Below are 16,035 nucleotides of genomic sequence, written 5' to 3'. Positions count from 1 at the left end.
ACTTCAAGCAACGCTGTATTGATGAAATCATTTGCTCTCAAAAGGCCTGAAGCCTTCAGAGACTGTTCACCCTGTCCCCGTTTCCCCAGGCTCCCAAGGCCCCGCAATTTCTGCTTTGGCAGAAACCCATCAGCTACAATGTGGGATGTTCTCAAGGACAAGTGATTCAGCTCCTCCATCAGGTAAGGGTATGAAACAAGAGGGAACTGTTACCCTGGGAGACTTAACAACCAGGCACAGTACGGGAGGGAGCCCTGTTTGGATCCTGATTCAACAAACCACCTATGAAGAGATAGTTCTGATATTAAGGGAATTTAAATACGGACTGGATGTTGATTGGATGGTTATTAAGGAACTGCTGATTTTGTGTGTGATACAAGCATCATGATTATGTTTTTTAAAAAGCACCCGTGGGGCTTCCCTGGTGGCACAGTGGTTAAGAATCCGCCTGCCAAGGCAGGGGACACGGGTTCGAGCCCTGGTCCGGGAAGATCCCACATGCCACGGAGCAACAAAGCCCGTGCTCCACAACTACTGAGCCTGCGCTCTAGAGCCCGCGAGCCACAACTACTGAGCCCGTGTGCCACAACTACTGAAGCCTGCGCGCCTAGAGCCCGTGCTTCACAACAAGAGAAGCCACCGCAATGAGAAGCCCGCGCACCACAACGAAGAGTAGCCCCCACTCACCGCAACTAGAGAAAAGCCCGCGCACAGCAACGAAGACTCAACGCAGCCAAAAATAAAATAAGTAAATTTATTAAAAAAAAAAAAAAAAGCACCCGCATCTGTTGGAGATGGTTGGAAACACATATTGACTCATCTATACTCCCCTTCTGGTCCCACTTGAGACTAACAGGGTCTTTCTATTAGATCCCTGTGGAGGTCAGCGGGTAGCCTTTGGCCAGGACACAGGCTTTTTTCTCCCTGTCCTATGACTGAGCCCTACTCCTGGTTGAATCCCTGAGCCTTGTGCTAACTATCTACTCATCTCCGTAGCCTCAGCACAGGGCGTGGCATGTGAGATCCTGACAGCCCATCCTGACACTCACAACGTCTCAGAGGCACAGGGAACTCGCCACTGAAATCCCATCCAACCAGAGGAGGCCTCAGCCAGGCTCAAAACGTTTCCCAAGTATTTGCCAGAATAAGAAAGGGAGTGTCCTCGAGAAGCTTACATCTTGGTGGGGAAATAAGATAGCCACATAAATAAAGGAAGAAGGTGATTAACACCACAAAAATGCACAAATAAAATGCACAGGAAGGTTAAAGGGAAGACAGTTTCGGGAGGAGCAGTGAAGGACATGATAAAAGAAATTTTCACATATTGAGATATAGGGAGGTCATTCTGGCTTATCTATGAGTTAACTTGAATCTTATGCTAACTAAAATAGCCTGTTTGTGGCCTATCAAACACACATTGTACATCTGCTTTAATTATTAGAGAAAAGGACACACTGACAAAAAGTAAAGAATATCCATTCTTTAAAAATAAAGATTAGGGCTTCCCTGGTGGCGCAGTGGTTGAGAATCTGCCTGCCAATGCAGGGGACACGGGTTCGAGCCCTGGTCTGGGAAGATCCCACATGCCGCAGAGCGACTAGGCCCGTGAGCCACAATTGCTGAGCCTGCGCGTCTGGAGCCTGTGCTCCGCAACAAGAGAGGCCAATAGTGAAAGGCCCGCGCACCGCGATGAAGAGTGGCCCCCACTTGCCACAACTAGAGAAAGCCCTCACACAGAAACGAAGACCCAACACAGCCATAAATAAATAAATAAATAAAATTTTAAAAATAAATAAATAAATAAAGATTAAATGCTTATCTTCCTGGGACACCAATGCTGGTACTCCTTTGATAAGACTCCTTTCCCAGGTGCAAGGCCATGCTGACTTGCTGTGTACATGATGCTGGGGTGGGTGGGTGGGTGGGTGGGTGGGTGGGTGGGTTTGTGTGTGTGTGTGTGTGTGTGTGTGTGTGTGTGTGTGTGTGTGTGTGTGTGTGTGTGTGTGTGTGTTTTCTCTTGAAACGTACAGTAACCCTGACTTATTTAATGTTCTTTGTTCTGACAAGATATAAAACTGTGCTGGAAACCATGCTTCTCTGGAGCAGTTTCTCAGAGTAATCTGGGAAGTGGGCATCCAGGCTAGTCCTCAGTTTGGCTCAAATAAAACTCTTTTCTTTTCTTATTATAGGTTGCTTATTGATGATTTTCGTTGACAGATGTAACATTCATCCTGGGCCTTGAACAATGGGTCAGGAGGCAAGGAGGCAGGTGAAGAGACATTCCAGGTGGGAGGAACAGAATACACAGATGCCCAGGGCTGGAGAGGTGAAGATGGGCAGAAAGGTGCTTTGGAGCAGAGGAGACTGCCCCAAACATCATGCTAAAGAGCTGTAGCCTTATTCTGGGCCTGGAAGAGCACTACAGGGTAGGAAACAAGGATAAGACCTATGGCTGCTATGCTGTAGGAAGAGCCCAGGACAGCAGGGAAAGGGGCAGCAGAGAGGCAAGGCAGCAGAAACCAGCACAGAGCCGGCCAACCCAGGACAGGTCCCACGGCCAGGCTGACCCAGGCAACTCCTTGTGCCTCAGCAGTTATTTCTCATCACAAATTAATAAACTGGCATTCTGGCTTACAAAAAAGCTGTAGCAGCTATGCTAACAGTCTAGAGGAGATGTTTAAAAAAAAAAAAAAAACCTGCCTAAACTAGGACAGGAGCAATGGGGAAGGTAGGAGGGGCCGGAGTGCCTTTCTCCAAGCGCCCCTCTTCGTCCCCTGCAGTGGCACTCAGGCAGAGCCACTCCACCTGTGCTCTCACTGCTTACTGACTGCACAAAATGTTACTCACCTTTGATGCCCCCCAACCCAGGGAAAGGGCCTGATATATGGAATACCTTCTAACACCTGCTGGATAAATGAGATGGCATTGGCAGGGCTTAGCTTCAGTACCAAAAATAAGTGGAAAAAAATTATTTTAAAGGAATAGTGGAAAAACGCAAGGGTTGGAAGACAGGAGACCCAGGTTCTAGTCCTGGATCTGACTTACAAAGTGGCTTTCAACCACCCACTTCACCTCTGTAAAAGGAGGGTGATAAAATAAGCTAGTTAGGGGCAGGGAGAAATGTCAACTAAAACTGTATTACATGGAGTTTGAAGAGACAGCTGGAAGAGCCTTTTCCCCAGAGGCTCCTCCAACTAGATGCCTTCCCTCCTCTCCAAATCCCCCACTCAGGCAGTCCTCCTCACACACGATCAGACAGGAGATGTGTGGGCCGCAGGCCAATCCCTTATGGCTCCCAACACTCACAACCTCACCCTGCCTTTGATTTGGTATCACGGTAAAACTGCAAGCCAGACACAACTGCAGGAGAGGACAGTGCCTCTTATCAGGCCTCTTATCACCTACTCCGGCTCTGTGCCGGCACCAACAGTCCTTGGAGCCCAGCACCATCATTTCATTAGTTACCCCTGGCTCCATGGGCATGGCTTGCTCAGCTCCCCTCAGAACCCAGCCAGGACCAGCCTCCCTCCCTCCTGGGCACAAACATCTCAGCCAGTCCTCATCTCTCCCGCTGTTGTAGGCTCCAAAGGTTTGTCTCTTTGTCAGCTTGCCTCGGACAGAGGCCAGGGACCCATGCCTGCTTGGAGACAAGTCTAACCACACAGCAATAGAAGTATGTATAGTTGAAAGCATGATGTAGGGAAAAAGCACTGGGCTCGGGAGGTTAGAAATCTGGCTGCCACGAATGAATCATGTGACCTTGGATCGGTCATTCCACTCCTGAGACCGCAGTCTTGACATCAGTAAAAATGGGGGTCACCCTTCCTGCCCTCAGGGAAGAAGGAAGTGAGGTGATGCTGGAAAAGCACTCTGAAAAGTAGGCCAACCCACATGTAAAGATTTGGGTTTACTGTCTGTCAGGGCCTTTTATAGGCTGTCATCAGCCCCCTGGGAGCAAGGTGGCCCAGGACCAAAGAGTGATGACCCTACCCAAGAGAAAGGAGAAAACCAGCAGGATGACCTCTCCCAGGGGAGACAAGGGAATAAGGAAGAAAGTCTACTTAACCAAACTCCCCTCCCCAGTTTGCTCCTAGCCCCATATTCACCCCAAACAGGGTCTTGAGTCACGGAGGACAAAACTAAGTAGTGGCTGTCTTCCTGCCAGGGCCTCAGTTCAGACTTGAAACAGGTGGAGAGAAGCAATAATATCCCTGTGTGGGGAAGCCAGACTTATCATAGGTACAGACCTGTGTGTGTGAAGAAGGCTGCACTTGTGCAAACACAATGGGAGAGGGAGAAGAAATCTATAACGCATTGGCTTTTAAAAGCATATAAGAACTGGTAATGTTGACTGCTTCTGAAGAGAGGAGCTGGGTGACTCAAGGTCAGGACAAGGGAGGTTTTTCACTGTGTACCCTATGTATCTTTAGAATTTTGAACCAGGTAAACTACTCAAAAAGAAATAAGAAGTAAAGAAAGTCAGGTTGTTTTGCTGAGAGAAGCACACAGGAAGCTAAGCTTGGCTCCCCTCCACTCCCTCTCTTGGCTCAGCCCCACCACACTCACCTTCCCTTCCTTCCCTCCCTTCTGGGTCTCCCTCCCAGAAACTCACCCAGCCCCCACCACGTCCCACCTGTCATTCAAGGTCCAGCCTCCTACAGGCAGCCCACCCTGATCACTCCAACCCTGGTGAGTTGGTCCTTCTTCTGACCCTTTCCTTCGCTCATATTTTGTATATGCTGCTTTGTTGGTTAATTATCCTTCCTGGGTTAAGTCTTGTCTCAAACATATTTTTGCCCTTCTACGGAAAGGGCTATATAATTTCTTTCTCATGTTTCCTCCAAATCCCTGACCTAGGCACAGTGGTTGCCCACTAATTGCTTCCTAGATGTTGAACAAAAGAAAGGGGAAAAAAAAAAAAAAAGCAAACCACTGCATGACTGTAGGAGGAGGAATGGATGGCTCAGAGTGTTCTGTCACAGTAAAACAAGCATGTGATTTCTTGGGAAAGGTCAGGAAGTCTTATATCTGTTGATGATCCCAAGCCCAGCTCTACTGCACAAGCCAATGGCTCCTGTGAGACAGTCTAGTGGCAGTGATACCCTCTTTCCCAATGTACCAGGCAACACCCCCATCCCCTGAGAAAGATATGACCAGATATGGAGCTACAGACTGAATGCACTTACCCCTACCAGCCAAGGCCTCACACAGGAGAAGCAGGTCATGCTTCCAGAGGCCCCAAGCCTAACCACAGAGATGGGCTTTGGGGAGGAGAGAGGAACCCTAAGGAGGGCAGCTGCTGAGCACCAACTTCCATGCAAAGCTGAATCCTGGGAAACATGGGAGAAGGCTCAGATGGGTGTTACAGCATGGTGGCGAAGAGCACAGAATCAGGAGCCAGGCTGTCTCGGTACAAATCCTGACTGCCATGTGCTGTGTGCCTTTAGAAAAGCCACTTTAGGGCTTCCCTGGTGGTCCAGTGGATAAGACTGTGCCTTCCAACGAAGGGGGTGCGGGTTCAATCCCTGGTCCGGGAGCTAGGATCCCACATGCCCTGTGGCCAAAAAACCAAAACATAACACAGAAGCAATATTGTAACAAATTCAATAAAGACTTTAAAAATGGTCCACATCAAAAGAAAAAATCTTTAAAAAAAAAGTCACTTCACCTCTATGTGCCTCAGTTTCTTCACTCGTTGAACACAGTAACAATACCTACACCCCCAGGGGTTGCTATAAGCTGATGTAAGTCAAATCCTTAGGACAGTGCCAGCACCTAAAAAGGGCTTAATAAATGATATGCTAGACAAACAAGGCAATGAGAATCCTCCAAAAAGGAGTGCTACACGCTGTCCACAGGGGAGCTCAGAGAAGGTGGGGTGGCAGACGGGATCTCTGATGGCCAGCCTGACAGGCCCGGGGTACACCTCCTCCTCAGGGAGGCCTTCCCTGACCAGAGCTGAGCGCAGGGCTTCCGTCTGCTCTGAGCATCTCCAATGCTCCCTGGCTAGGCCCCGAAGTACGGCCGCTGGCTATGGCCCTTCCTCCAAATGTGGGGGTCCGTCCTCCTAATAAGACTGCACCCTCTGGGCATGTGGGCTGGTGTGTCCATGTCCTCCCCTCCTTTGAACTTCCCACCCAACCAGTGGCCTCTGCCCAGGCAGAAAGGCCTGTGGATTAGGCATCCCTCCAGGTCTCAGAGAAGCCCCAAGCCTCCCTCCCCCTCCCAGCTGAAATGTCCCTCTCTCCCTAAAAACCCTCAGGCACTTCCACAGAAACCTTGGGATGCACTCAGGTTCCCAAATGCCATCTCTTCCTTATCCCAAATCCGACAGCTCTTCAGGCTGTCAGGGCCTAAGAGAAACCACACAGAGCCCCACCCTCCCTAACTGCTGAGTAGCTGAGAGCCTGTCACTCTCCCTCCCTCCCCAGCCTCAATTTCCACACTTCTAAGCACTCTTCCAGTTCTGACATCAGAATTCCAATGATTAAGGGCTGTGCTTCCCCTCACCACCCCCAGGGTCAGCTGAAGGTCAAGGTGGCCCGTGACAACGCCCCTCCCGGCAACTCTGCAACGCTGCTTCCTGGGAGCTGAACTTGCTTATCCTGCTCACTGCAGAGAGACCTGGGCCCAGGGCCACCCCCACAGGCCAGCTCAGTAAGGACAGAGCCATCAGACTCTTCCTTAACAGGACTGCCAGGTGCATAAAGGACCCACATCACAGACTTATTTTTATTACTTGGCTGTGGGGAAGGGCAAAGCTTCTTCATGACCACACTATTTTGCAGAGGTCGACCCTGCACAGGAAAAAATAGGGCACTGATTCCCAGAGAGCACACAGAGCTCCTGTCATTGTGTTAATTATCTGTCCCAGCACAGGGTGGGAAGGGCAGGGGAAACATCTGGACGAGGCCAGATCAGCCATTTAGCGCCGCTGGAGAGCGCGTCACAGCACCAGGGTGGCAGCAATAAAAAGAGGGTAGACAGCCCCCATCAGAAGAAAGGGACAGCCCTCAAGGTCGCTAGGATGGAGCTCTGCTGAGTTGCGCCTGTCCCTGGCTGCCTGCAGGGAGGGGAGAACGGGGCCAGATGCAGAGGGAAGGGGAAGCCGCTCAGTCTGACGGCAGAGTCACTCCCCACTCCCCAGACGCTGCTGCTCAAGCAACCCCAGATAAAAACTGCCCCATAACTCAGGGAGATGCAGCCTCCATCCTAACTACTGCTCTTAACTACAGCCACACCTTTCCCGGCGGCCAAAGCAGACTTCCCCATCAGCCAGGTCGGGGGTTGGAGCAGGAGCCAAAGCCAAGGACCCTCGTGGCCTCAGCTGCTTCCTGAGGAGCAGTCACATCTGGAAACATGATAAGGCTGTGGGTCATGCACCATCTACCTACAACAGTAATGCACAGGCCATCTGGAGGCTAAGGGACAGATGGAAGCCCTCAAAGACCATGCCCACTTTAGGTCTACCTTAGGCCAGCAGGCTGTATTCGCCTCAGCTGCCTCTCCCATTGCCCCCAAGCCCACCCTCCTGGAGGAGGTCTCAGGCCACCACCACCAGCCAGGCAGAAAGCTCTGGTCTCCAACCTAAGTCCTCCTCAGCCACAGGCCTCCCATAGGCCCTCATAAAATCAATGAGACAGGTCTGACCAGGGCTGACAGAGCCTCTTAGGGGGCCACACTTGCAGCCTGCCCATGGTCACGTTTTAACCCAAACTGAGCCCACAGACTTGGCCTTCCCAAGGGGCCAGACTCTAACCATCCATCCAACAGGCCCAGGAAGGGGGCTATTTACAGAAGGGACCATTTTACTCCACACGAGCACACACTGGGGAGTACTATGGATGGTGCTGAAGTAAAAACCACAAAGGACGCATCTAAAGAAGCTAAAGAGGGAATTCCCAGGTGGTCCAGTGGTTAGGACTCGGCGTTTTCACTGCAGGGGCCCGGGTTTGATCTCTGGTTGGGGAACTAAGATCCTGCAAGCAGCACAGCATGGCCAAATAAATAAAGAAAGAAAGAAGCAGCTCTTGGGATTTTGAGACCCATGATGATCCGTGTATGGCTTTACTGAGGGGAGACGGTTATAATTAGTTTCCTTGTGTATTACATGTTGTTTTGACAATTTTCTCTTCAATCAGTTGGAAGCCTCCAGTGAAATCCCTCACCTCAAAGAGCACCCCACTAACAAAGGAGCTTCAGGGGCTGTTGAGGCACCTAGAACCCCAGCCCCCATCATCACCACCCTCACATAAGGAGGGCCCTGAGAGTAGCCCAACACTAATATCTTGAAAGCTTGCTATGTGTCTAGAATGATACTAAGGCTTTTAGAGATGCTGTCTTATTTAATTTGTACAACTCTATGATTGTTATCATGTGTTACCTTTTCAGAAATGAGGAAACAGGTTAAGTAACTTGCCTGCTAGTAAGTGATAGAACTGGGAGTGAAACCTCAGTCTCCACGTTCTTAAACACTATGCTGCCCTGCCACGGAGGACAGCTGCAAAGCTGCAAGCTGATCTGAGCGTGGCTTCAGAAATGCAGAGGCCTCACAAGACGAGCCCAAATTCTCAAGCATCTGGCAGCAAAGAGAGTAGTGGAGGGCTGTGAAGGGCCAGCTCATTTCATGAGGAGCTCTCATACTTCTGTGAGTACCCTGCCACCATAGTCCTGGGGCTTTCCAGGACTATGCTAAGTTCTGTATTACCTCCTCCTATCACATGAGAGGCTCCTCTGAGACAGGGGACATCTCCCAGATCACAGCTACCAGGCTACTAAAACCTCCCTCCACCATCAGTGCTGTTCACTGACCACCAGCCATATGCAGGAACTGAACTAGATGCTTTAATTACATACTCATTTCATCCATTGCATCAATCCTGTCAAGGTATAAATTAGCCCCATTTTACAGATCAGAAAACTGAGGCACCAAGAGTTTACTTGACTGGCCACAAGGTGGCAGGTTTGGAAGGGAATCTGCAACTAAACAGGCCCCTCCTCTTAACCGTGAGACTGCCTTTCCCCAGTGGAGTTCTGTCTGGGCAACACAGGGCTATCATGTGCTCTCCTGGAGTTCTCTGCCACCATTATCCAAAGCTGAGGAGGGCACACCCCAGTCCTCTCCCTGCTGGAAAATGTGCAGACTCACTATCTTAGCAGCTCACACCAAGGTGCTCCAGGAAAGGCCACCAAGGGTGGCCATGAGAGCCAGAGGTGGAAGGTGCAAACCGGAGTGGGGGCAGCAGCTCTCACCCTCTGTCAGTGGGCATGCTGTTTGGTACAGTAAACTAAAAGATCAGGCTGATTTCACAGACTTTTCTGCTGCCCACTACAAGTCCCCCTCCTCCTGCCCCCTCCAGGTTCTATAAATAACCCAGGTCAATGCATCAGAGGAAAGGCAGCCAGGTGGGTGTGGAAAGATCCTGGTGGAAAAGATGACTTCTAGAAAGTAAATTAAGGCTCCCATTCAGATCAAGGGGACTGTCCTTGGCTGCAAACAGGCGCACACGGGCCGACAGACATGGACAGCTCAGTTAAGGAAGATCCAGAGGCCAAGAAGAAAGCAAGAGCAGGAACTGAAAAAAAATTAAAGCCCCTCCCCCACCCCACGCAAGTCACTGACCTCACAGAAGCCCCTCCCCACAAGCTGAGACTTTTTCTGTCTGCCCCTTAGTCTCCCCTCTAGTGCCCCCCCCAACCCCCAGACCGAGATGTGTTATCTACCAGTCGGGTCAGATTAGCTGAGAGGTGGAGACTGAAGGACTGGGAAAGGGGTGGAATGAATTTGGGGACAGGAGCCTCTTCAGAAGAAGAAAGGGCTACAAGAGCCAGAGGAGAGCTTTCTGCCTCACCCCCACCCCCTTGGGCTCCCTGAGCCAGGCAAGAGGGAGAGGACAGAAAAGGGGAGGAAAAAAACAAAACAAGGGCCAAACTATACCACATGATCCACACCCAGCAACCAAACAGCAAGTCATGAGAGAAGGAGAGAAGGCCAGGGGAGGGGGAGATGGAGCTAAGTCACAGCCCTGCCCAAACCTGCCCTGTGCTAACCCGTTTCCCACCCTAGGCTGCAAAGGGCCATGAAGGCCTTCTCTACCCACATTTTTGAAATGTTCAAGGTCAGATCCTTTTCTATCCAAATCCTGCTTTCATTTGGGTCTGTACCAGGTTCATCCTTCTCCAGCAAGCCTTCCTAGATTTACTCAGTTGGATGCCATTCCACTTGGGTAAACCTTTCCAGCAACTGTCCCCAAACCCTTACCCTCCCCATCCAGGGCCCATGGGCCTAGGGGTGGCGTCACCCCAGTTAACCACTTGAGTGACCCACGGCAGGTTGTCAGCCCTGCGGACAGCCTTCCGGATCCTGCCCAAGCCCAAAACAGGAAATGAGGCTCCAAGTCTGAAGCCTTGATCTTAACACAGGGAAAGTTAAACGCTGCCAAAATAAATGATTTTTAAAAACCCACTGGTAAACCCTCTGGCCCTTCTAGGTTTAAGTGACTGGGAGATTGTCTCCTGCTGTCCATTAAGCACGTGCTGCCTCCACCTCAGGCAAGATGCTTGAAGCCTGATTAAAGCGTTTCCTTCCTTTACTTAGAGGGTCTCCTGTTCTCAGACCAGAGACACAGAAGGGAAGAATCGGGGGCGTCTCTAAGCAACAGAGGGCATCCGAGTACCAGGCAAGAAGCAGATGCCCTCTGCAGTCTCTAGATTTGGTGGGGCGCCTCCGTTCAACCTCTGCCCTCCTCGAGGACAACCCTGCACCTTCTTTCCCCCACAGGGTGAGGCAGGGCCTCCCTATTCCCCTACAGGCCTGGTGTGGACCCGAAGGCAGTTCCCTCCCCTTCGAGGAAAGTAAAACAGGCCCGGAGGCCCTAGGAATGGCCCCAAGATTTTCCTTCTTGAGGTTCCCACAGCCCAAGAGCCTCTGGATCCCACTCCTAACTTTACTTGACAATCTACTCCTAACAGTAGGCCACCATTCTCACCTCCCCCCCGCCTTCCAAGGACCCACCAGCGGCCAAGCACAGCCCAACGCACATTTGGGGATCGGAAGGAGACCCCGATATGCGAAGAACCAACTTGTCGGTTTACGCCCTTGAGCGCTAGGCAAAAGGGCGCACCGCCCAGGCCGAGGTTCGGGGTCCTGCGTCTCCCCAGCCCCGCCCCGCAAGGCCCTTAACCGTTTCCGCTCCCGCGCGCCCCTCACTCACTGTGTGTGCTGGGCGCGGCCTGCGCCGAAGACCTCGTCCAGCGCCACCATGGCCTGGCCCAGGAACTTGTCGACGCCGATGAGCGAGCGGTGCATGGTGGTAAGCACTAGCTGGCAGGCGGCGTTGGAGCCCGCGGCCCAGGGCGCCGGCCCCGCGTCGGTCTCCTGCGCCCGCAGCAGGCCGTCCAGGGCGCCGGGCGGCAGCTCGAAGGAGCATTCCTCGCGCCACTCAGGGCATCCCGGCGTCTTCTCCACCACCGACGTGCTGTACTTCTCACGGCCCACCTGGATCACCGTATACGCGTCGCTGGTGCTGCCCGCGCCCGAGCTCTTGCCTCGCAGCCCGCGGGCCCGCAGCACCGTCACCTGGACGTGCGTGGGTAGCCAGCGGGAGGGCCCAGCCGCCGTCTCGGCGCCCCGTACCAGGGCCATGGCGGGGGAAGCGGCGGCGGGTGAGGGCTGGCCGAACCAGGCGTGGACACCCGGACCAAGTGAGAAACTGGGCAGCGGCGGAGGGCAGTCAGGAGCCGGCTCGGACCGCCGCCGCCGCCCACAGGCTCGGCCGCCGCAGCTGCGGGTTGGGCTGGGCCGAGCCGGCCGCCGCCTCCCCGCCTCCCGGCCGCCGGCCGCGCCGCGACGTCAGCGCCCCGCCTCCCGCCCCGCCTAGCGGCCGGCGTCCCGCGGCTCGCGACCTAACCCGTACCCGCGCGGAGGTGCGGCAGAGCTAGAGGACGGTGGCCCCCACGCCTTCGCCCGGGCTGCTGCAGACCAGCCTGGAGCTGGAGGGTCGCTGAGCGCCGCGAGGACCGTGGGCGGGGCGCAAGGCCTCCGCGGGGGGAGGGGGGGCTCCCGCGTTGGTCCCCAGGAAACCCCGCCTCGCCTGCGGGCAGCGCGGCACCCTCGGCCGGGTATGAAATGCCCGCTCCGCGTCTCCCGGCCAATCCCAAGTCGTCCTTCAAGACGTCCCTGCTCCGGAAAGCTGTCGCCCTAAAACTGCCCCGCCCCGTCCCTCCCGGCATGGCCATCCCCTTGGCGCTGGCAAGTGGGAGCGATGCGGACCCGGGCTGCTCCCCAGTCTCGAGGGGCACTCCCCCTCCTCCAGCCCGCCCCTGCCTGGGAAGATGCCAGCGTGAAACCAGAAGTGATTCACGCTACGCCACGTGATGGCCCCGCATCAGCGACCTGAAAGCGGGTGAGCTGCCGCTGTCTCCCACCTCCGCGCGCGGGAGGAATCACGTGTGCAGCCAGAACCTGGCGCGGGAGTCCAGGGAGCTGGGCTCGCCCTCTGCGGACACTGCGGCGGAGAACAGAGTGATGAATAAATGAGTAACCACATCAGTATTTAAGTGTTCACTCGGACCGCTGGGGCTTATGCGTCACGAGTTGGGGGAAATTATAGGCGCTGGTGGAGGTTTTAAACAATTACTTACACCCATTAAGTGCCTACTATGTGCAAAGCCCTGGGTATTACTTGCACGCTTGGTTTATTATTAGTAATGATAACAATGGTTAATAATTACAGATGCTGAATTTCGGCCAATGCTGGTCCGTGTACTTTGCATGCGTTACCTCATTTTATCCCCAAAACAACCCTGTGGGGTGAGTATGGTTTTTATCCTTATTTTCAGGAAGGTAAAGTTGCAGCTTAGGGAGGTTAACCTGCCCAAGATCCGTAACTGGCAGAGGTGGGATGTGAATCCACACAGATGACCCCAAAGTCTGTACTTTTCTTTTTAACTTTCAGAGCCTGTATTAAAAATAGTATTTTTTAAAAAACATGTAACACACAGCTAAAAACAAAATAATAAAGTAAAAAAATCAAATGGGACAGAAACGCTTATGAGAAAAGCAAAAAATTCCCTTTCCACCCCTCATTCCAGGGATAACCACTTATAGCCATTTGTGTTTTCAGGCCTGGTAGTTACCTCCATATTTCTACATAAAATGCTTACATAACTATATCTAGAGTTATCAGGACTGGCCATTGTCTATTGTCTTCCTCCTGTGATAGGTAATGATTTAGCTCACACCCACTTCCCTCCCTCAATCTTATGTAGTTATGCTTTTTTTTTTTTTTAGTTCCTCTGTTGGATACTCTGATAGTGGAAACCTTTATTTCTTCTTGGGGAGACTCTCCACAGTACATCTTGACTTTTTATTCTGTGAAAGGAGGATGCCAGAATCCCACTTTCCGGGCCATGTCCTCTACCAGGAATATGGTTGTACACCGGGCACCTGAGACTCATGGGAGCATATGCACCAAGGCTCAATCCTAACAACCTTCCACCTTAACTGTGATCAGAATGGGGTGGAGGAGTTCTCCACACTGAGCCCCATAGCCCAGCATCCCTGTGGACAGCACCTAGCTTTGGAGATGGCCAGATCTGCCTATGGATCTTGGCTCTCTGCCACTTAGCAGCAATAAGACCTGAAGATTAAGTCAGCTCTCTAACCTCTCAGCCTTGTTTCCTGATCTAGAAAATGGGGATAATGATTCCTACTTTAAACAGTTGCTGAGAAGATGACATGAGAAAATATTGTCAAAGATTTTAACGCAGTGGAAACCATCACAAATGATCTCAAAGCATCTGAACATCATATATAGTTTTTTTCTGATTATAAGTTATTTGGAAGATATAGAAAAATATAAAGAAGGAAATAAAAATAGATTAGAATCTCACTGTTCAGAAAAAAACACTGTTAACAATTTGTTGTATTGCTTTCCAGTCTTTTCTCTACACTATATGTTGTTGTTTTATATGCATTATGGTTGTGAGGCAACTGTACTGTAATGGTTAAACCTGTGGGCTGTGGAATCCTGGTCCTAGCATCTACTTTATGTGTACTATCTCATTTACCCCTGAAGACAACCATTTAAGGCAGGTGCTGTTGCTACTCTCAGCTTCACGGATGAGAAAGCTAAAGCAGCTAAAGTTTGGATGATTTTCCCCAAGTTTCTAACTGAAAAATTGCAAAGAGTGGACTTGAACTCAGGCCTGAGTGACTCTACTGCCTCTGGTACTCTGCCCTCACACTAGCTTGTTGGTCATCTAAGCACTACATCATCTGAAGTCAATAAAGCGGGAAATGTTGTCATACCCATTTTACAGATGAAGAAATTGAGGTACAAAAAAGGTTAACAGACTTACCCAAGATTACAGAGTCAGGATGAAGCCCCTGAGAATGGATTCCCCAGGGGCTTTGCAAATGAAGATATCTTTACCAAACCACAACTAACATATTTGTCACTGTCCTTTAATGGTTCTGTTTCATCTGTTTCTTAGCTCTTCAATATGACCAGACTGCGTCTTCCCTCCCGCCTCCCTCTGCCTCCCCCATGGAGTAGCAAGGCTCCAGGAAAGGGCAAAAGAGAACTCAGATGGGCTACTCCCGCTCTCCTTCCTCCTGCCCTGGCCCTCATAGTTGGGTAAGGTCAGGCTTCCTGCTGGCCCGGGATTGCAGCTGCAAGAGGGCAGTGAAGCCAGGAAAGGCTCCCCTGCAGGTCACTTGGCCCTAGGAGAAAGGGCAGGCTCTGCTAGCTGTCTGCAGTTGAGAAAAGAGCAGAAACTCTGAAGACACCGAGGTCTTGGTTACCGAGAGGTGTTTTTTCCTCTGGAAGATGAGACCACCCATCCCCACCCACTGCAGTTTGATGTGAGGGTTACAGAGAGGACCCTCCTACTTCCTCTTCCTCCCCAGGGCTGGATGTGTTCACCGCCTCCCTGGGCCTCTCTAGTCCGTTAGGGACAGTTCTTGCTTTGAAAGAGTGGTCTTTTGTGTAATTTCCACTCATTGCTTCCCCCTGCAATATCATAACCCTTCCAGACAGGCACTTCAAATATATTTGCCTGACTCTTCAAGCTACATTTCCTCCTGTCCTTCGCCCTCCCTCCCACATTTGTTTTCTAGGCCCCTCACTGTAATAGAGTCACATAGCCCGGGTTCAAATCTTCGTGCCACCACTTACTAGCAGTATGAGCTTGGGCAAATTACTGAACTCCAGAGTCTCAGTTTCCACATTATAAAATGGGCCTAATGATGGGAAATCACTTCATAAGGTTAGCATGAGAGCTATCTCAACATACTCTAAGCAGTGATGAGTAATATCATCTTAGAAATCTTTGCTTAAAGCAAAAGGTTGTACCTCCTTATTGTTTGATTTGCATTTCTTTGATTGCTAGTGAGATTGAACATTTTTTCAGTTATTAGTCATTTATATTTCCTCTTTTAATGAATTGTCTATTGCCTGAATTGTCTATTTTCTATGTCCATTTTTCTTTGAAGCCTTAACTTATCAATTTATATTAACCCTTTCTATGTTAATAATAACACTTTGTCTTTTATATTTATTGCAACTATGTTTTGACATAAGTAGTCAAATCGTTGAATTTCTTCCATTGTTTCAAGCTGAGGTTCTTCCACACTCACAGGTCCAATAAATATCCATTCATAGTTTTTCTAGTTTTTAAATTGTTTGGCTTTTTCTTTGTTCTTTCATTCTCTTTAAATTCTTCTAGAAACTATTTTGGTGAATGATTTGAGGTGAAAATCTAACCTTCTCTCCCCAACAGCTATCCAAGTTTCCCAATACTTATCGAAAAACCCTATCCCTTTGCCACTGATTTTCTCAAATAAGTTTTTATATACATACTATAAACAGAGTCTGAATTTTGTACTCTAGTCCACTGAGATTTATATCTTTTTGTCAGTGCTATTCTGTTTTAATTATTGTTGCCTTTTAAATGCCTTACACAGTGGAAGAGAAAATCTTTACTCATTTCTTTTTTTTCAGAGATTTTTATAGCTACTCTCACCTGTGTATT

General features: G+C 50.7%; 1 protein-coding gene across 2 annotated transcripts in view; it reads right to left on the bottom strand.

Moving 5' to 3' along the window:
• RAB11FIP5 (RAB11 family interacting protein 5) overlaps positions 1 to 12,271 on the bottom strand; it is a 37,119-nt gene extending 24,848 nt beyond the window's left edge. The window contains exon 1 of one of the 2 annotated variants that reach the window (XM_007183994.2): positions 11,214 to 12,271. In XM_007183994.2, the coding sequence (XP_007184056.2) occupies positions 11,214 to 11,644 (431 nt within the window). In that variant the 5' untranslated portion in view covers positions 11,645 to 12,271. The remainder of the gene's footprint in view (positions 1 to 11,213) is intronic. The other variant, XM_007183995.2, reaches the window with a different exon arrangement.
• Positions 12,272 to 16,035: the final 3,764 nt, after the last annotated feature.

Source organism: Balaenoptera acutorostrata, chromosome 12 (assembly GCF_949987535.1).
Source record: "Balaenoptera acutorostrata chromosome 12, mBalAcu1.1, whole genome shotgun sequence".
Taxonomy (NCBI): domain Eukaryota; kingdom Metazoa; phylum Chordata; class Mammalia; order Artiodactyla; family Balaenopteridae; genus Balaenoptera; species Balaenoptera acutorostrata.
Note: the sequence above shows the minus strand (reverse complement) of the source record. Positions and strands in the feature narration are given on the sequence as shown.